At 39.1% G+C, this 22,163-nt stretch overlaps 1 protein-coding gene across 1 annotated transcript; it reads left to right on the top strand.

Annotated features, from left to right (window-relative positions):
• The first annotated feature begins 9,779 nt into the window (after positions 1–9,779).
• On the top strand, positions 9,780–16,390 carry LOC139457565 (uncharacterized). Its single transcript, XM_071238939.1, has 8 exons — positions 9,780–9,847; positions 11,235–11,348; positions 13,193–13,312; positions 13,543–13,582; positions 13,866–13,903; positions 14,208–14,291; positions 14,475–14,606; positions 15,026–16,390. Exons 2-8 carry the CDS (start codon positions 11,294–11,296, stop codon positions 15,145–15,147), a joined length of 591 nt encoding a protein of 196 aa, XP_071095040.1. The 5' UTR covers positions 9,780–9,847; positions 11,235–11,293; the 3' UTR covers positions 15,148–16,390.
• Positions 16,391–22,163: the final 5,773 nt, after the last annotated feature.

Raw genomic sequence — 22,163 nt, 5'->3', positions numbered from 1 at the left:
AGTCGTCTATTGTGCCGCAATTTGCGTCCCTCGGGCACGCCAGAAACCTATGATTGTGGGTTCGAATCCCGGTTCGCCCCGATTATGTTTCTAGATTTGTCAGCACCGTACCCGTGCTCGTGGGTTTCACCGAAGTGGTAAACGTCTTAGACCTGCATCACTTCGGGCTTTCCTCCCACATGAAGCTGACACGCCGCGATATAACTGGAATACTGTTAAAAGCGGCGTTAAACCAAACTCACTCACTTACTCACAATCATACCTGTAACTTGATACGCATGTTCGCCAATAACAGCCGTCGTTGTATTTGTCAATGGAAACCCCTAAGTAGACGTAAACGTTGAGACACGTATATGTCTTGCCTTTTAGCCTTATAAATATCCTTGCCTGTTAGGTAACAGTCGAGATGCGGATGGCTGAATACGTCTAGGTTGTGGCAATACCCCTGTTTCCGTGTCAGCTGTTGTTGTAGTTTAGTTTGTCGGTTACTTGGCAAGTTAACACTACGCGACCGTTGAATTGGAGACAATCGATACCACTTATACGTCCATTTGAGTTTGGCAGTCAAGAAATACAGGACTGACCCTTAAAACATCTGGTGATACGAATTGTTTAATAGGCATTACTTAGAAGTTGAAGGATCACAAAGTAGACACAATTTATGGATAACAATGTATGTAATATAGCAAGTCATTGCTTGACAACGGTATAAGGACGTCGCCTTTAGAGTATTAAAGAAGTTGTTATCCATAGATTGTTTCTACTTTGTCATCTGGTGATACACAAGTTATTCAACATCACTGAGCAACTAGCAGTTGTACTGTTGTGTTCATGCTCCGTTAGCTTCCATCAATTTGACTTGTAGACAAGATACAACAGCTTGGACTTACAAGTGTCTTTTAATTTGCAGCTTTTATATTTCTAAGAAAGATGCAGATGTGAATACTGCAAACCTGAAATAGAAACAAGAACGGTTACGTTAGTGAGACACTTGGGACATTTGTCCTCATCTAATGTGTATTTTGAGAAAGTAATCAGCAGGTGCGCATAAACTGCACGTGTTTTGTTGCAATTCTGCTTTTTTTAAATCGTGTTTTTTTTGTTTGTTGCTTGTTAAACGCCGCACTGAGCAACATTCCAGCTATATGACTGAGGTCTGTAAATAATCGAGACAAACCAGACAAGCCACTAATTGATATCATGAGCATCGATCTACTCAATTTGGATACGATGACATGTATCGATCAAGTCAGCGAGCCTGACCACCCGATCCCGTTAGTCGCCTCTTACTACAAGCATAGTCGCCTTTTACGGTAAGCATGGGTTTCTGATGACCTATTCTACCCCGGATCTTCACGCAGTATTGTAGAAAGACATGCTGGCGATGGAGTCCGTACAGTTTAATGCCGTTTTTCAAATACACCTAAGATGGACACAAGAAATGGGCTTCATTCACAGGGGAATCGACCCGGGTCGTCGGCGTCACGAGTGAACGGATCTTCACAGATCATCGTGGTATTGATGTCTCTACCCCTTGAAGGGGTATCAGAAGTTATAGTACGGTTGAAATCCTCGGGATCATGCCGCATTCATGCTACAAATAGTACAGATTGTAACACGATGCATGTCGTTTTCCTCAGGAATGTGTCTGTCTACGTTTTCCCCCTCAAAATCATCCAACCATGTTGCACGATATGCCTTCAGTACAACCCTCGACGCAATCTGTCATTGTATGGCCGGTAATGGGGAAGTATGGGGTTTGCCGGTTCAACGCATGCATTCCACAATATTCTCCGGTTTCTTTTAGTTCTTTGTCATCACATAACCGACAAACGGTGTGTTGTTTGCATCAAGGTGTGTATGCATATATCTTGAAGGGAGATTATACAGTGAAAAAACAAAAAATACCTCTCCAAAACAGAGTGTGTAATGTTCCTATCCGATGGTGATCAAACACAAATATTATCAACTCGAACATGCCATTTTGTAAAGGGACCGTAGAGTATAAAATCAACTTTAAACAACAGGCATACTTTTAGTTGTAGAGAATAAAAAGTTTTCGGAAGACATCTGAAAATATTTATTCTGCTTGAATCTTCCTTGCGTGGTGCACGTAAAATTTGTTCTCTGCTGTTGAGGCGAGTGCGGCAAACATGCTCGAGCACAATGCGTGTTATAATGCTTTTTGCAATTTCTGATTCCCTGAACAGGTATATTACTGATCACTTACATACCTACTGATGGGGAACATGTGACATATATAGCAAGGAAGGTTATATGTGTCGCTGTTGGTTTATTTCCTCAACGGGTTATCTCATCAAAGGGTGATCTGACTACACTGATAGGCAAAAGAAAGTTGCCACATGGTTGTGAAGTAATAACCTTAACACTGTTAAGTACATAGTAAATATGCATATTACCACCAGAAATCAAAGCTCCGTGAACATAAGTGAACCACAGTTATAACGAACTCAAAGGGACCACTAATTTTAGTTCGTTATAGCCTTAGTTCGTTATAAGCATATATACAGCATAACTACAGCAAATATTCGGGACCAAAAAGTAAGTTCGTTATATCCGTCAGTTCGTTATAAACGTGTTCGTTATAACCGTAGTTTACTGTACTTCATCTGTTGCATATGGCCAGGAATAATATAATGTGATAAATTAAAGGTGGCCCAACAGGTAAGATGCGGAAAACATTATCTGCTCAGGGTTCTACTATTCCTGCAGCGTGTCAGCAGCGGCGCACTGTAATCCCCAACACAGGTCCATGCTGCTCTTGAAGAGTCCCCCCTCCTGTTACGCCCCCTGAGATGAGAGCCAGTGATGTAATGATGCTGATCGGGAGAGTAACTCGTCCGAGGACCACAGCGAGTGCTGTTTGTTTGTCCGAGTGCTGTCAGTCTGTAGGCATGTTGCAAACAGCCTGTCTATTGTCATGTGGTCACAGATATGTAACCTGGTAACATTCATTACAACATGTCTACTGTCCTGACCCTGTCATATGTGGTCAAACGAGGCATTGCTTTTCAACTGGTGTAGATACGGACTCACACATGAGACCACACACACATTGGCAAAGTAACATGCATGTATTGCATGTTTTGTTATGATGTGCTCGAACTGCACTGTGTATGGATGGCAAAGGTCATACTGCCCACAACCAATGATGAACAGGCAATGACGCATTTCCACTCATCTCTGTTCAGCATCTTTCAGACCTTGTACATTTACACCTACTTATTCACATGGCGACACAATTATAACAACACAAATGAACATCGTTTTATGAACCATAATGAAACACAGCGTTAGTCATTTTGTTGGACCTGTGAAAATCCGGGGTAGAATAGGTCTTGAACAACCCATGCTTGCCGTAAAAGGCGACTATGCTTGTCGTAAGAAACGACTAACGGGATCGGGTGGTCAGACTCGCTGACTTGGTTGATGCATCCGAATTGCGTTGATCGATGCTCATGATATTAATCACTGCATTGTCTGGTCCATACTCGACAACAAACCAACCTTTAAGGACTAGAAGTATTTGAAAGTATCTGATACTAAAATTCGCACCAATCCTGATATGTTGACTATTATATATCTATTTTTTAATATATTAAGCAGGTTCGAAATAACCTGGCGACACGACTTTCCGAAAAAAAACTGAAATCAATCAATGGTCCAGATAGCTCGACAATATTTGAAGTGTGATTCAAGATAATGTAGGCATGAACACTTGACAAACAACTGTGCATTCCTGAAACATAATGGGTGGCTTTAGCGGTAGAGTGGCTTCAAAGATGTGAGTTAGTTGTTTACAATGGAAAACTTTCCTTGTAAAACACAGTTATGGATGATTCAGTTACTGTTCCTGTGAGTGTTATTATTCATGAAGCGGGAGGCACGAGTGGCCCAGTCCTCTAAGGCGCCGCGATTCGCTGTGAAGAGTTGCGTCGCTTGGGCACGCCAGAAACCTATGATTGGGGGTTCGAATCCCGGTTCGCACCGATTATGTTTCTAGGTTTGTCGACACCATACTCGTGCTCGTGGGTTTTGATGTATCACTTCAGGCTCTCCTCACACATTAAGCTGACACGGCGTGATATAACTGGAATACTGTTAAAAACGTCGTTAAACCCAACTCACTCATTCAGTCAGTTCGACCTTAAGAGAAAGGGCAGGTAGTTACAGTGGAAGCGACCGTGTCGGAATACAGATAAGACAGCGTGTATTATTGATGGATTGGTGACTACAGCGTTACTACATGTACGTGTACACGGCTGAAATTATGTTCCTGCTTTTGTGTGTAATACTATCACATGAATATATCACGCCCTATTGACTGTCGATACTACTTCCCTCTTGCACACACGTGTCCCGGGGAAAGTCATAAGCTAGTGTATCAAACAAGTTAGACCGGTATTTAAGTTTAGTAACCTAAGTCAGACAGATCGGTTATGTTGACACAATGGCGGTGTATTGAAACTTGGGTGAACACAAGTCATAGTGGAGAGCATATACGTAGTTGCGACGCAGGATTCCTTTCTATACAGATCGTCTCCCACTCGCTGCCAAGTTGGAGTTGTGTAAAGGAGTATTGTTCCATGACTGAAACTGCGGTATCTGAAAATAACGTTTCATATCCTGGTCACACTGTAATACAAAGGACTTTTGCTGTACGGTGCTGTCTACAAACTGACACACATGCTATGTTTTGTCAAAACTTGTGATAATACAAGCAGAAGAGGGTTACGTATGCTGCTGACGACATCCTGTTTGTTTCTAGGTTGAAGAAGAGGATTCTAAAATTGACATCACAAGTTGTGAAGGAAGGATATACAGGAAGACATACACTGGGACGTGGTTTGCTACAATGAAGACTTGGTGGAATATACTGATATGTATGTGGATTGGTGTTATTCATGGAGAGGAGCATGCCAATGGCAAGTATGAATGTAAATATTAGTAAGATGACTTACTACCAACAAAGTAGGAAACAGGAATATCATATCAATATTTTGTGACAACATACAAAGCAAATATTCCGTATTAAATAATATTAGTTCAACACCCTCTGCCTCCTGAAATCACCAAATCTCACAACACGCTTATCATCCGTCATACTCATAAAATATAAATACGTTATAGGGTACGAGTTGTAGTATTATTAGATGTTGGAATGTCAGTATTTCAGGAAATCTACATAGACATATCATGGATAGATTTGGAATCTTTTTTTTATCACAGTTGCAGCAATAGTTGTTCGTATTTCACCTACTGTTTTGAAATATCGCCTATTGAGCAAGGACAGATGCTTTCTTCGTTGCTTTCGTGTTTATATTAATGCTCTGATCTGTGAACTAAGAAAAAAGACAGTGGTAATATTGTATAGGGATTAAACATCCCAGTTGTTATGCTCGCTGATGACACTACATTACCCAGCGCGACACCTACACGTCTATAGGTTGTTCTTAACACCGTTTGACAGTATCATAAGACTTGAGATTACCTTACAATACGATTGAATTTCCCAACATAATTTCTTCGAGTTTCTGCTGGGTATATTTTCCTTGAGATATTTTTCAGATGGAAAATACTCAACTGCACTTTGTCAGAGTAATTCAAGGTCTAGACCAAAAATCATCAACTGATTCAACATAGCCAATTTTAGAAATGTGGACATGAACAGGAAATATAGACAAATACAGGCTACTACTCCTCGATAGACTGTTAATCTGCAATGTTTGTTTGTTTATTGTTTAACACTGAGCAATATTACAGGTATATGACGGCGGTCTGTAGATAATCGAGTCTGGACCAGACAATCCAGTGATTGACATCATGAGCATCACGTAAGTGGGATCGATGACATGCATCAACCAAGACAGCGAGCCTGATCACCCGATCCCGTTAGTCGACTCTTACGACAGGCATAGTCGCCTTTTACGGCAAGCAAGGGTTGCTGAAGACCTATTCTACCCCGGATCTTCACGGGTCTAATCTGCAATGAAACATACTACATGTGTATACTTATCTTTAGTAAATGCTCATTACATCAAAACTAGTACTAGCATATGTGACACAATGATATTAACTGCTTATTTCTTCAAGATTAAGGGGTTTCCTGTGAACTGATTGTTTAATTTGTTTTAACTAAACTTCAAGGAGTGACGTAAACAAAGTATAAACTTCACCTTTTGATCACATGTATAGGATTTTTTACCGGCTTTTCATATGGAATCCCCGAATTGGCGAAACCGCATTATCGGTGGTTCGAGAAGGGGGCTAACTCCGTTTGCCTAATCGAAAGTTCGAGGTGGGCCCACATTCGAAACTAAACGCACTTGAGAATATTGCTGTTGAGAATATGTACAACGTGAACGAACCCGCTTAACGATCTGCTATTTTGTCTACTTAAAATAAGTATTATGACTTATAACTGGATTAAAATGTACAAATGCGATGGCAATACAGCAGAACCCATTTCTACGAACATCGCTAAACTAGGTCGTGGGGTCATTAATATTCATGATTTATTCCTTTTATGGAACAAATTCTCGGAAACGTTTGAGGCTTGTATCATGTCCGAGATCAATTCAAATGTAGACATATTTTCAGGCTTATATCGCCACCAACACTTATGATTAGATTGATGTGTTATTGTGGAAAAAAGTAGAATGAGTGGTATTGCCTCTGTAAATTTAATTTGAAGTACATCTTGCTTTGTAACTATTTAAGTAAAACTAATGTGGTCAGCCATGATGACGTTATTCAAACTTCAAAGACTTTTGCGCCTTTCGTGAAATTAACGTCACACGAACTGATTTATAAAGATATTTCCCATCAATATTACAAAATAAGAATGATATATAATGTCACATACCCATGCAAAGTAGTGACAAATGTGAGCCCACTAGCCTAAATGACTTCGTCTACCCAATGAAACCCAGCGATTAACAAATGTGGGCCCGCCTGTTTCGATCACTATAAGACGGGAACAATGTGGGCCCACATTTTAGAAAATGGTTTTAAGTAAGCCAAGCTTCATTAGCTTGCCGATTTTTTAATGTGGTCCCTCCCTTTGCAGTCACTTTGACGGAAGAACGTCTACCCACTAGGCGACATACAAATGTGGTCCCGCCTGTTTCGATCACAACATATATGACGGGAACAATGTTGGCCCACATTTGAGAAAATGATTATCAATATTTAGGTAGAATTTCGCGATGAATAAATGTGGTCCCTCCTGTTGCAATCAATACACACAAACTAATGAAACTATCTAACGAAGCTAGGCGAAATACAAATGTGGGCCAACTTGTTTCGATCACCACAGATGACGGGAAAAATGTGGGCCCACATTTTAGAAAATGGTTATGAGCACTAAGCCAATCTTAGAAGATGTACGGATGGAAACATAAATATATAATGCATTCAAATATTTAATTAAGAATACGTTTTACCTTAGGGATAAGCTGGGTATTTAATAGCTGGACCAACAACGTACAACGTGGGTGACGCCATTTCTTGCAAAACGAAAACAACGGAGATAGCTCCCGTTTGAAATTACAGTGACCTCCCTTTCCCAATATGAACCACTGATAATGCGGTTTCGCCCCCGAATTGAACATTTCACTGTTGTCTCCCCTGCTCACCATGATCTTTAGATCGGCTAAATTAGACAATATATTAACATTCTTTGTTAACACAATGTATCGTTAAAACACCTATTTACATATTCGCATTACCCAATTGATGTCACAGAGTCACAATTGTCCCTCCTCTTCAACCCTTAATGACGGTGAAGTCGAATAATTTTTCAAAATGAATATATAGCAAGTTTCTCAGTGCTATTTTTTTTATCCACGACGGTTCCATTATAAAGTAAATAATACTCTTTGAAGTGATATCCTTAGATGTACATGTATGACGTGGAGCATTGGTTGAGGTGTCGTTTTCTAAACTGTGAAACGTTACTGTTGTCTTCATGTTAATTATGACCCACTGTTATTTGTAGTAATGAAGTGTGTTTATATTGTTACAATGTGATTTCCATATTTAAATGCAGAGGTGAACCAAGTAATCGGTTCACACAAAAACTGTTAAATAAGTGAATAACCAAACATATCCCGAAATGATCAATCAATTATATTGAAACATACAGTTTAAGGTTCATGGTAAAAATGAACAAGGAGGCTACGTAAGTAGTAACACTTGACAGTTTTACCAGTATAACAATGTTGCTGACAAACACTAAAGATATACTGACAACAGTTTCGACTGAAATTACCTTTACATAACGACATATATGTCAAAACATCTGCAAGTTGTGTACAAATACATATCTGATTACCTAGTTTTTTAAGGTTGTGAATTGTGAATTTACTGTGGAAGTAAATATAAAGAAGGCAAGTCGACAAACTAAGCTGCCTATGAGGCGCTAGAAGGTAACAGTCACATTGCAATATAATTCGTTATAGGTATATTGCGAAGCCAATTGGCAAAGCAGTCGCATGTGCTACATGTACACGTGCTTCAATGTGGGAAGGACCAAATCCCTAGAAACTCTCACTCTGCCGAACACAGTCACCCATAGAAGAACTCTCCACAACTAACGTTGCATGACTCCGTGTGATATGTGACCTACACAAGGTCACGTGCCACTGAACACGACCAGCTCACACAATAACACAAGGCCTAATAGATAAACTGTAATACACGAATCGCGTTGTCAATTTGACACTTACTATTTTTAGATATTCGAACGTGTCCTGTTAGTTTGTAATAATCCCATATTTAACAAGTTATATATTTTCCCACTACTTCCATTCCCTAACAAAATGACCATATCCTTTTAAAAATAGTAAAAATTGTTCATAGTTGTCCAAATTCCATGCTGCTATTGTTGTGATGAACAACAAATAAGGGACAGACCATTCAAATAGTTATCCAAAATAAGTTTTCAAGTACAAATAGACAACAGGCTTGCACAAAAATGACACTATTGCAAGGTGTTATTCTTTGCATTAGGCGTTATGAGGCAAAATGTTGTGACAATTACATGAATGGATCTCTGGAAATCAGTGATGACACCAAATAAGCATGTCCTGCTTTACCGGTAGGACCAATCACTCTTACAATTTGCATTTTAATCACCTTATACATGAAAACTAATGTACTACATTTTGTCTTTACCAAATATTTTCAAGTCATGTATACATGAATGAGATTTCATTTTTCAAACATTTGATGAGTATGATAAAAATATGTGAGTTTATAACGTTGCATCCGTGAGCTTACAACCAGATTGCAAGTATCAGACAATATATTGAAGGTATTAATGGAATAAATGATAACATTAAGTGTGATTAGTTCGTAATCATCCTGTCCAGTAATGCCATTGACGCTTGTAGAGTCATGGACGAATGAGAAAGGCTTCAGATGGTACGTGGCAGCCAACGCAGCTTTTGGATAACCTGTATATCAAACTTTAATGTAGATTATTTTGTTTCAGCAGGTACATTTTCAGTGACGAGCTCACCATTAATACCAACCGATGGAGGACTCTTCACCTTGACCTGTAGCGTCCGTGATAATTCGGCAGCAAACATTGCGTGGCTTCAGAACAACAAAGCAATTGTCATTACTCAACATATCCCTCCTTGTAGTAAACAGGCACCCGCCTATGGGAATGACATCAGCCGTATCAATGTGAGTTGCAATAGCACGATCCACAGTATAGCATTTAAATTTAACTCCTCCACAGACAAAGGTTCGGCGTGGCAGTGCGGGAAACTTGTTAACGATACGAAGATATACCCGAGAAGCGACAACTATACAATAGGTGGGTATGGTACAATCACTGGTTTGTACATCTTTAGCAATAAAGTAAATTGTCTCAAATGTAATCACCAATGGCCAGAAATTATTTTAGTAACGAAACTATGCGATAATATCCAAAAGACATGACATTGGAAAATAACCTGTATTCTGCATCAGGACTCACATACATGCATTACAAATCATTGGCTGAATTTATTTCATTTATTTGGAACGTTGGTCTATATCGGCTTCACTTTTTTATGTAATGCAGTGCATATATTATGTGGGTTCACTTCCGATTGTCAGACATCCCATCCGACAAACCAGTCAAGTTATATAGACTACAGGAAACGTGGTGAAAAATAATTAAACATTTTAACCATTGAGTTTGTTTGGCAATATTTACATTAAATACAGTGTTAGATAGAATTAGTACACGTTATATAGACTAAACGTCTCCATAACCTGTGTATAATCTCACATGTACCGTACTATATTACTTTGGGGAATTCACAACAAGCCCTATGACAAGGTATGCCCACCTGAATCCACTGCTCCCTTGTTACTGGAATCTCAAGACCACGCCCCAGCCCGGGCTTGGTTAAAGAATTGCAGTTAGATCCGCCATCTGTTGTAGCCAAGAGATACAAAAGCGATGCCAAACTAATTCATTTTCTGAGAGATGCAGAGCTATTCGAACATATTTAAACACAGCAGCCATAGATAAAAATGAAATCATATCAATATACGAAAATAGAAATCATATCAACACAAAGAGACAGTTTATGAATACTAAAGCTCGCAATAGATATGTGTACCCTACTCAAACACATGCGCCCTAAAGAGGGACAGGTCAGCCGAAATTGCTAAGACAGAAGAGGCCTCTCAAACACTTAAAGCAACAACAACAACAACAACTTTGAAGAATATATTGTCTTTTGCAATAATGTAATGAAATATATCCTGTAAAAAATCAAAATGTGTTCTATCACACGTTTCAGTGCATATTGTGTATATTGTATCTTTCTAATAATGTTGTAATAGTATTTTATATGTAAAATAATAATATTTCCGTCCGCTGTATGATAGGTTATAGTGAAATAGTGTTATATGTTCCACATTAAAGTCGAATAAATATGTGATTTCTGGTATCATGATTTGATGATTAAAAGTGCATAATAAACCTCTCCCGAAAATTCCTCAAAATTTCTGTTTTTGGCCTGTTCCACTTTAATGAAAGGTAAACAGGTAACTATTGCTTGACTAACCAGCCTTGACTAATCCTGGTATAAGCTTTCTGACAAATGGGACGTCTGACAATTGGGAGGTTCCCATATGTGAGCAACTGAAATGAATGGCTAGGTTTTCCAGTTAAAGTATGTAAACAGAGATAAGCATTTGTCTTACAGGTACGGAGGAGTGTAACCAAACATCAAGTCCTTTCACGTCAACACAGTCATTATCAACAATGACACCATATACCGAAACTATATCGGATCCGAATACAGTGCCGCCAAAGAAAGGTAGTTCTCTTTCAAATGTTCAAAGGTAACATTGACAGTACTCGTTAAGTGAGTCAGTGAGTGAATATGGTTTTACGCTGCTTTCAGCAATATTCCAGCAATATCACGTCAGGGAACACCAGAAATGGGCTTCACAGATTGTGCCCATGTGGGGAATCGAACCCAGCTCTTCAGCGTGACGAGCGAACGCTTTAACCAATAGGCTACCCGACCGCCCCGTTTACATTGAGAGCCAGAGTTTATGAAAGATGCACCAAATATTTTTTTTATATATAAGATGATATACGATCAGTATTTGAAACTGCAAACAAATACAACGCTGTCGTTCCAGTAGTAAGATACATGAGCAACATATGTAATTGCCTTCAGAAATTTGTTATCTAGGATTGTCACAGCGTGTCTGTTCATAATCTATTTTGTAGACGCATAGTGTGTCTACCGACCATGTTCTTACAGTTGTATACTGCATCCTCCTGGGAATCCACGCAGTGTGCTTTAAGGGCGTCAGCGCAACTTGAATTGTTGTGTATTGGGATTTTGTTAGGTCAATATATCGCCCAAAATGTGGTACAGGTGCAAATGTTAGACGAAGATTGATATGTGTCACAAAACGTGAATTACGACAGGTCGCGTACGGCTTACGGCAAAAGTAATTTTGGGCAGCGCCGTTGGAGAATGAAATCTGCATTCTAACCTCGTTTTGTGACGTCATAGTACTGTATAACGTCATCATTGGAATGCCGCTGCCTGTTATATTTGTGGAAAATACTTTTTGCTTAAAAATATACCACACAGAAATTATATGAGCTTATACATACACGTTTCATAAATTTGTTGAAAAATTACTCAAAAAAAATTAAATACATATATTTACACTTTTATGAAAAACCTTGTGCAAAAGAGGATGAGCGTATTTGGCGTGGTAGTTGATAGAATAGATCCTTCTTTCCTCCTTCTTTCTTTAAATTGGAAAGTTAGATTTTAATAATATACATTAATTATATTAGAACACGTAAAATACTCTGAATAGAGACTAGGGGACAGACATGACGCAAAGCTCAAATATGAGAACTCCCATTTTATTCATGCAGTAAGTAGTGTAATATTTTCTGTGAGCAGTTTATCATACACTTTGGAGATCACATACAAGAGTCAGACAATAAACAGGACTCGTTTATCTGAATACAGGGGTCATTTTATGTGTAAGTTCTAAGAAGTCATTTGAACAAATCAGTGTTTGTTGTGAAACGCCTGGACCAGACAATCAAGCAAACGTTCTCTGAACGATCTATGTCGTATGTGTAGACGTATACGCTAAAATCGCCGATCCTGCACAGACGATCGATGTGGTCGCCTTTTACGACCAGCATAGCTTAAATTAGCTGGGGACCTATTCTAACCCGGAATCCCTAACCAGCGTGCGTCATCGCAACGTCTTACAAACCAGATTCCCAATTAATCCGATTTATTTGATGAGGCCGGAACATTATCTGTGCAGAGTTGCGCGTCATAGATGTGTCTGTGATCCTAGATTGTATAAGGACTTGAACCTTAGATTCGTACCCTCTTTGTTATTTGATTTCACCGAAACGTCTACAACCTGAGACTCTCCGCATAACACCTTAAAACCAACAGATTCTCTCCATATATTGCACACATGTAATGCTCGCAACTTGACACTCTGTTCTGTATATATCCGGGACTAATTAACTGTGATACTATTTTTCAGTCAGTCTTTTACTTAACTGTCTCCAACTTCTCTGAGCATTGCACACATAATATAACCTCCACCCTTGACAAGCTGTTCTGTATATATCCTGGATAACCATGATATTATGTTTCAGTTACAGGTGAAAAAGATCCATATCTTCTCTACATCGTGGTTGGGGCAGTAGGTGGAGCTGTTCTGCTTGCCGTCGTTGTCGTGGGCGTCGTGTGTATCAGACGGAGAAGAAAAGCTGCCCGTGTGTATTTGTGTTGCGATTTAAGATAATTCTAGATGAAACTTCGACATTGAATTATGTACAATAAATTGAACTAGTTTTAAAAGGCAGTCTGACAATTGCAACAACTTTCAACTTCCACATTGATATGTATCCAATGATTGTCAGAGTTGACTCTGGTTAGGATGAAATGTTTGATAGCGGCACAAGATATTAAGACTTCCAAAAATGATGAAAACCTCTTCTTCCAGATCAACAAAATGATATGAAAGAAGAAAGAAATAATAAAGCGTAAGTGTAACTGTTATTCCAAACAGAACGCACAGAAACATATTTGCACACACACACACACACACACACACACACACACACACACACACACACACACACACACACACACACACACACACACACACTCACCCAAACAAACGCACGTAAACACAAGCACGCTAAACAAACACACACATTCTTATTCAAGCACACACACACAAACCAAATTTGTACTTTTTGACGTTTGTTGAAAATTATTTCAGTCTTTGGTCTTCCATGTAAGTTATTGCTTTTCTCCTTCCAGCTCACCAGTTTATCAAAACTCGACAGGCAACAACACAGGTATGCTTTTCAATTGATCATTATTCGAATAACACGGTATTAGAATTAAAACTGATTTTGGAAGTATACTGTAGCTGTACTGTATGTAGAAACTGTTTAACAGGCCCTTATTCTAACCCATGGTTCATTGGCTATTGACGCACTGTCCCACACATGCATACCTCCATGGTTGTTATACAGCTAGTACATACTGAGGGGTATAACGGTCCCATGACATCTCGCAAATCAACCTGAGCGACAGTTACCCTTGTCACATCCTATTTACGTGGCATATTTCCGTGTTCTCTCATTGTGTATGTTTCAGTGGATAATGACTTGTATGAAGGGTCACGTGATGTCCAACCAATGAACGCAGCTGAGAATCAGGAGGATGACTTTATGCTGTCAGGTAACTGCATGTTAGCATGTGTCTCTAAATGTTACAAGAATCAGATGATAGTGTGATTGGAACTCAGTGTACAATGTCTCCTCTCCTATATATGTGATTACTTCTTACACGTACACAAATGGATATATTTTCTTGGCTAATGATATTTGCAGTATTTATTTAAACATCCTACTGTTTAACCAGATGCATACGCGAGTGTGGACATGCCAGTGACGAACACGTGCACACCACGGGAGGAGGTTCCATCTGGTGACGTCAATTTAGAGAACCTGTACGCTAAACCTGACAAAAGCAAACATACAGAGGTTCACCATGGTGAGGCACATCCGTAATGCATGCTCTTGTAGTTCATCTGATATAATGAATGTCAAAGTCTAGATCTGAAACTCTTATTTATCTCTTTTACGCATTTTTGTTCTATCGTTAAAGATAATGTAGTCGTAAATTAAGCTACATATAGAAAATCCGTCTTAAAATTGGTCTTCAGGCATTCTTGTCATAAGAGGCGACTAACAGTTTCGGGTGATCAGATTCGTTGACTTGGTTGATCCATGTCAGGGTATACCACTTGCGTGGGTCGATGCTCATAAGGTCAAGCACTTGATTGACTGCTCCAGACTCGGCCATTTACAGGCCGCCGTCATATAGCTGGAATAGTGAAGAGTGCGGCGTTTAACAACAAACAAAAATGTATGATGCATGTTAAATTCTCAATGTGTGAACGTCAGTTTCAGACATATACGCTGAAGTACAGAAACCCAAGAAAAAGAAACAAGATGATCCAATGGTGTCTGAAGACTTCAGTACAGGAGACGTGTATGCAAAACCTAACAAGGGTCTAAAGGCACAACAATAGTTATTTAAACAAGGTGACAAAACGTTTTTGGAAAACTCTGCTGAAAGCAGATACCATTGTGCGATTTTGACTCTGTAAGCAGGGATATGAAATAACTCCAATGATCAATCAACCGTGATCAAGGCTATTAGATACATCCTGCTTACCATCAACTCATCAAACACTCCAAACAGTCCTAATTCTTTTGTACATACCCCTGGCTTTACCGGTTAGGATGTTTACCTTATGTCATCCGCATTGTGTACTTAACAAGGTATGATAATACCTGCTCATAAAGACAAAAGCGACAAACTTGATCCTTGGAACTACTGGGTTATAACTCTTACGTCGTGTTTGTCTAAACTCGTAGAGAAAATCAGTGTAAGTGAGTAGAAAAATACACACCCAGTAACCTCCAATCCTCCCTGGTGATTTACAATTTGTTTGTATTTTTGAATGTGTTAATTTCTTCCTAGAAAGAGAATCGCAAGTGTTTGCTGCATTTTTATATAGTGGAGAGTCTTTCGATCGTATTTACAAGGACGGTCTTTTTGTCGCGACATATGACCTTGGTGTCAATGGCAACTTATGGAAGCTTCTTTTCCATAGCTATACAGACAGCTGGAATTTTATATCATACAACGGAGAAAGATCTGATGATTTTCCCACTAAACAAGGTGTTAGGCAAGGTCGAGTAATGTAATCATGGTTCTTGTTTTCATAAATGATCTTATAAGTGAATTAAGGAAAGCAAACTCTTCCCTCCCTGTTCATGGAATTTTTATACCCTGTGTTTTATTACACCCATCACTTGATTCAGTTCGTTTATATGCCAACAAATGGAGACTCACCTATAGTGCCACTAGAGTTTCGAAAGAATGCAAACTTTGTAATCGACATTGCTATGGCCATGATTGCCATATTTTTTGCAGTGTAATTACGAAGTGTCTTATGTTAAGATTTTTTTTATGCCTTAATTGATAGGCTTGATGCTGATATGCTTTAATTGGTTCTCGGTGCAGGTGTTCATGACTTAACTGACGAAATAAATTATAATACTTGGGAATACATCATACTGTCTTTTAGCTAAATGTACTTTATATGGAATATACATACACATCTTTTGTATGTTTGCTGGACCCTACTGCTCACAACTTGTAAATTCATTAACATTGTATCACCTGCTTTCATTGTAGATACTCACGTAACACAAATAACGAATTGTGACTAATGTATTTGCCCATGTATGATTTTCGAATTGAACTCTGGAGGAAATAAAGTAATTCATTCATTCAGTATGGCTATCATTTGTACTTTTGGGCAAGTTTTAGTAAATGCAACTTTGTTCAATAGTATTGTTATATCACAGCGTGTCGGCTTCATGTGGAAGGAAACCCCAAACTTTCACGAAATCCACAAGTATGTGTATTATGCTGATAACCTTAATACATGACATGGGCGAATGAAAGGTGACGTAACTCTGCACAGCAAATTGCAACGCCTCAGACGACTGGGCCTCCCATAACCCTGCAAGTGTTTTCACCTTTGACCTGATCAAGCTGAGCTATGTTACTAAAAGCATGACTGATCAAGAGTGTGCGTATGTGCGACTGGAGGCGTTGGCTGACACAACAATCTACAAATACATACAATGAATAGTGCAGAATAAGAAAGACATGTAGACAAGGAGTTGTATCAAGTATTTGTACTTGCATATTAGTTTACTGATGGCATGTCACAAAATGTTTTATTATCTTTGATACAGTTAATTGAACAACACACAACCACGTCCTTGTATATGTTTCACGCTGTGACTACTGGTAATGAGTACAATCACACGTTTCCCCATTGTTGTATTACTCTACTTTTCGGCAAAGACTGAAGATTCCGTTTCTTATTACAAACGATAACACAAATTTGTTAAGATTTATATTGGTAGCCCAGAACAGTAAAGGAATTACTTGTTCATCTACTAAACTTTTCACACTATTCACACAGCACATTCTGGTGACAGTCGCAAATCTTTTGTTCATCTTGCTTGGTGTCAGATTGTATACACACTTTATATTAACCATAAATAAGTCTTAGTTCTTAATACCACTTGTCAAAATATGTGAACAAGATGCAGAAGGATCTCTATGAAAGAAATCGTGCAATATCGCATTTGCTTTCCAAAGTGTTATGTAAAAAACGGGATCAGTCGAAAGTTTATGATTGCATAAATGCCTGCGAGGTGATTTATTATGAACAATCGCAAGATACAGTAGCTAAATCTCTGATTCTGTGCAGTTGTATAATCATTTGGTTCAGTTATATTTTGTATCAAAATAGTATCTTAAGCTACCCATAAGCCCGTGACAACTGTGCTGTGCTGAAGTTCAATATGGACGTATGAGGATAATATTGGCATAGATAATATGTTAATGTGTCAATACAAGGTGGTATCAAGTAACGAAAGCCAAATAGTGAACCACTGTTAATAATCTTTATTATTGTAATGAATGTATTCCCTTTTAGTATAAGACGCAGATTAAATCAAACACAATAGAGATCCATGATAAGTGGGTGTTTTACGACAGGTTCTCATGGACGGGTAATGAAAGGATATCACGCTCTACTTACTTCAGAACAACAAAGTGAGTCACATGATATTACTCCAGAAATATCCAACTTCCTTGTTAGACAAGAAACGTATTTACGTTAGACCTTCATGCGCTTATTCCCGTTCAACTTGACAGAGCACGTTGTCGTGTTGTCAAGGAGCATACCTCGCACTGTCAACTTGAGCTTTTTGCCACAACGTTATTGACTACAACGCTCTAATAAGTCCACAACAACGACAAACTGTATATTTTTGTGAAAGAACAAAAGTGATGATTCACTACGCAGTGACTGTGGGACAATTATTGCAGAGCTTGGAGATATATTCCCGAACGCTAACTAAGTTATAATAATGTCAATAGGTGTAAGACTTCACAGTCTATATTCGTCAAAGCTGTTCGCCAGGTTGGTTGGTTAGTTTGTTGTTTAACGCCGCACTCAGCAATATTCCAGCTATATGACGGCGGTCTGTAAATAAGCGAGTCTGGACCAGACAATCCTGTGACTAAACATCAATTGGGATCGATGACATGTTTCAACCAAGTCAGCGAGCCTGACCACCTGATCCCGTTAGTCGCCTCTTACGACAAGCTTAGTCGCCTTTTACGGCAAGCATGGGTTGCTGAAGACCTATTTTAACCCGGAATCTTCACGGGTCTGTTCACCACTGTTGAACAGCAATAGTTAACTCTGTATTCTTCTCTTGTCATGACGACACAGAGCTCAAATAAGATCGATATTTATGCCCATAATGTTTTTTATGATAATGTCAATGTATGGAAATGAGTATTGTTTTACGCCACAGTCAGAGAAATACTCGAATCTAGATCAGAAGGATCAGTGGTCGATAAGAAGAACAACCTGTCTTATACCCCGGGATATGATAGCATGTACATATAACAGATAAAAGCTGCACTCCAAACCGAAAATCTAACAATAGTTCATACTAAACTATAAAATCATATGGTTGGTTCTCGTTTCATTTCACTGATTACAATAGTGTGGGATCAGAAGGAAAATAGTTAAAATAAAATCAATAATTTAACACACACACACACACACAAACTCATCGACCTAGTCAATCCTTTGTATAACGGAAGAACAATACCTGAGTACTCTTCCTGCTTCCGAAAAACACAAAGGATAAATCGATTCCGTAGTTCAGTTGTATAAAGAGATTCAACATTTGCAATTGGTGTCACGGTGCTGAACTAACGATTATTACACTGATGAAGTTAAAGGATATACATTGACACTGAGCAATAAACCAAATTAAAGCATTAAGGCTTTAAGAAAACATATACAAGTTGACCTCACACAGCCTGCGTTACGTCTAACAGACAAATAGTCACAAATTAGATAAACAGACAGTAACCTATGTTATGAAATCTTAACAAGGGATAAATTGCCACGGCGCCAGCCTAATTATCCGACCTTGGGCCCTATCTGGACAGGGAGCCTGGCCTGTTCTTGTGTTGGTATATGAACCTCAAGGTCGGGATTTTCTCTCAAGTCTCTCTCGAGTATGTTGTTGCTGCTTTAAGTGTTTAAGAGGTCGCCTTCTGCCTTAGCAATTTCGGCTGACCTGTCCCTCTTTCAGACTCATGTATTGTTTGTTTGGTATTCACATAATTTCTGTTTTTGTTTTTATATAATTTCTATTTTCGTATATTGATATAAATTCATTTTGATATTTGGCTTCTCTGTTTCTTGGTGCTTGTTTTGCGGCTGTTTTGTTATCTTAAGCATAAGCATTTTTTTCTGTTTGAATTCGTTGCTGCAATTTTTGTTGCTGCTGACATATGAGAAGTGCTCGGCTAAAATGTTGGCCTATTCTTTGACTGTAAGGGTGTTGGCTATCTTGGGAATTTCTACGCTTTTGCTTACCCCTGATTACGTGTATTTTGCTCCAGACTGTTTTAGCATTTGTTTTTTCATTTTGAGATTTGCAGAAGGTCTGCCATGACTCATTTTTAGAATCGTCTATAACCTGTCTTACTTTTGTCCTGGCTGCTCGGACGTGGTCGAAGGCTGAGTTATCCCTCTTTTTTACCTATTTAGGGCTTTCTGTCTCACTCTCCTAGCTTTTACTATTTCCCTGTTCGACCATGGTACCGGAGTTTTGCCAGTTTCTTGGTCATTTTTTTTTTGATTTTTCAGCTGGGGCAATAATTGCTGAGGTGAGATTTTGGCACAAAAGATCAGGATTATCCAAGCTAATTTCTGAGGATTTGAATGATATACATACCTTCCTAAAGTTAGGCCAATCAGCCTGTGCATAGTCCCATGTGGGCTGAGGATTGGGCTGTTCCTCTTATTGTGGTTGGCTACCTATATAGGTGAGTATAGGAAGGTGATCGCTTCCCCAAGTGTCATCATGGACTTGCCATTGGCAATGTGAGGCGAGGTTTTTGGTGGCAAATTGTGAGATCAATTGTACTCCACGTGTTCTGAACTTGATCATAACGTGTGTGACTGCCGTTGTTCATAGTTATGAGATTGTCGTCCTCAACCCATGTCTCTACCATGTTGCCGTATTTGCATGAATAATTCATGTCTTTCCTTAGAGCACTATGGGCATTAAAGTCACCAAGGATTATCCCATTTTTGCCTACTATTTCAGCTAGTCTCGTGAGCTGCCCCCTGTTTGTTCCATGGGTGATCCTGTGGTATATGTTAGCTATGCGTAATTCATTGTCATTTGCCAGTTTTAGGGAGATTACTTGGGTTTCAAGGTTTCCTACATTTGATTTGACATTTTTTTAGGTACAGCTGTCGTGGACAAGGGTGATTAGTCCTCCTCCCTTGTTGAGGGCATAAGTCTTTTTCTGTCTTTTCTATATTGAGTGTACCCAGGTAGTGTGAATTTGGCTTTTTCGCTGAGTTTAGTCTCCTGTATTAGAATGACATGCAGCTTTATCACCTTTTTTTTGACGATTTCATTCATTTCATTGCCGTCGCTCTTTAAGCCATTTGCGTTCCACTGTAATAAAAGCAAGTCCATGATTGTTAGATGAGCGCTTATTGAGCTTTAGGGCATACCATATTTCGGGTTGTTTCTTTGTTCCTTTGTATTTCAGTATTTTGGAAGCCAGTTTGAAGATGCAGGTGGCTTTGGCTTTGACACTCAATTTTCTGCTTGTAAATTGGATCAATGCAAACTTTGTTTGTGTTCTGAGCCTTTTGTTTACCATGAGCTTGTATTTTCTTTGAATGATTTGTTGGCTGTGTGCCAACTCGGGAGCAGTGACGGACTGGCCAAGTAACATGAGTTATACTACTCGTGTGTTGGTTGTGCCCATTGATTTGATTCTTAACCCCGACAGGATTGTTCGTTGAGTGACTTTCTTTTGAGCTTGACAGACAAGTTGATAATGATGGTCGTCATAAATCTTTTTGTCCAGATGTACAGCGCATAAGCCACTTTGGGGTATCCCATTTTAGTTTGATTCCATTTATCCTTTTGGGCATGTCAGTTGACTCTGTTAGGATATCCCCAACAACAACATACCCTCTTCCACACTTATTTACACTAGTAATATTTTTGTGCTTCAACTCTTTGGCAATATCTTGAGCTGTTAGGATCTTATTATGATCTTGGGAGAAGTCTGCGCTAAAGTCTAGTTTTTCCCATTTGGTTTGGTCTTCTATCATTTTGTGTCTTCGACTCTGATGAGACCATTCTTTGACGTTTCTTTAGCCTTCTTTAGCCTTCGGTGGGCTAGATTGAGGCTGTTTTCGTTTAAGCATGCCTTGAGACCAATGGGCACCACAATGGATTTTTTCTTTGTTTCAATTTTCTGAAAACGGTCAGGGACATTTAGCGTGGCTTGACTATAAGTCATGTTGGCTGTTTTTTTGGAAGTTTTTCTGGTGACCAGAGTGAAGGGATGATTGGGCTGACCCTTTTGAGAAATGGGCTGCGTCACTTAGGCACGCCAGAAACGTATGATTTGGTTCGCCCGGATTATGTTTCTAGGTTTGTCAGCACCATACCCGTGCTCGTGGGTTTCACCGAAGTGGTAAACGTCTGAGACCTGCATCACTTCGGGCATTCCTCCCACATTAAGCTGACATGCCGTGATACAACTGGAATACTGTTAAAGCGGCGTTAAACCCAACTGACTGACTCACTCACTACAGGTGAGATGCAACAAGACGCGGACGTAAGAGTAGAAATCTTCCGCAAGACGGGTATTTCAACCAAAGCGGCCAGGCATGGCTATTTCATGGTTTTGTTTACAGATTTAATCCGATGTTACGGATTTGCAATAAAACACCATCATGGAGTGGTGCCGTGTTTGCGCTTTGAGAACATGTTTTTTTATAAAATAAGGGCCCAAGTAGTTGTTTCCTAAAAGTCACAAAATATAAAAGGTATTCAAATATTTAACATACATAAGCCATAAAATTATCATATAAATGCATCGTTAAAA

Source organism: Haliotis cracherodii, unplaced genomic scaffold, assembly GCF_022045235.1.
Source record: "Haliotis cracherodii isolate W230 unplaced genomic scaffold, xgHalCrac1.p SCAF_12, whole genome shotgun sequence".
Lineage (NCBI taxonomy): Eukaryota > Metazoa > Mollusca > Gastropoda > Lepetellida > Haliotidae > Haliotis > Haliotis cracherodii.
The sequence above is the reverse complement of the archived record's forward strand: the minus strand, read 5'-3'. Positions and strand labels throughout refer to the sequence as shown.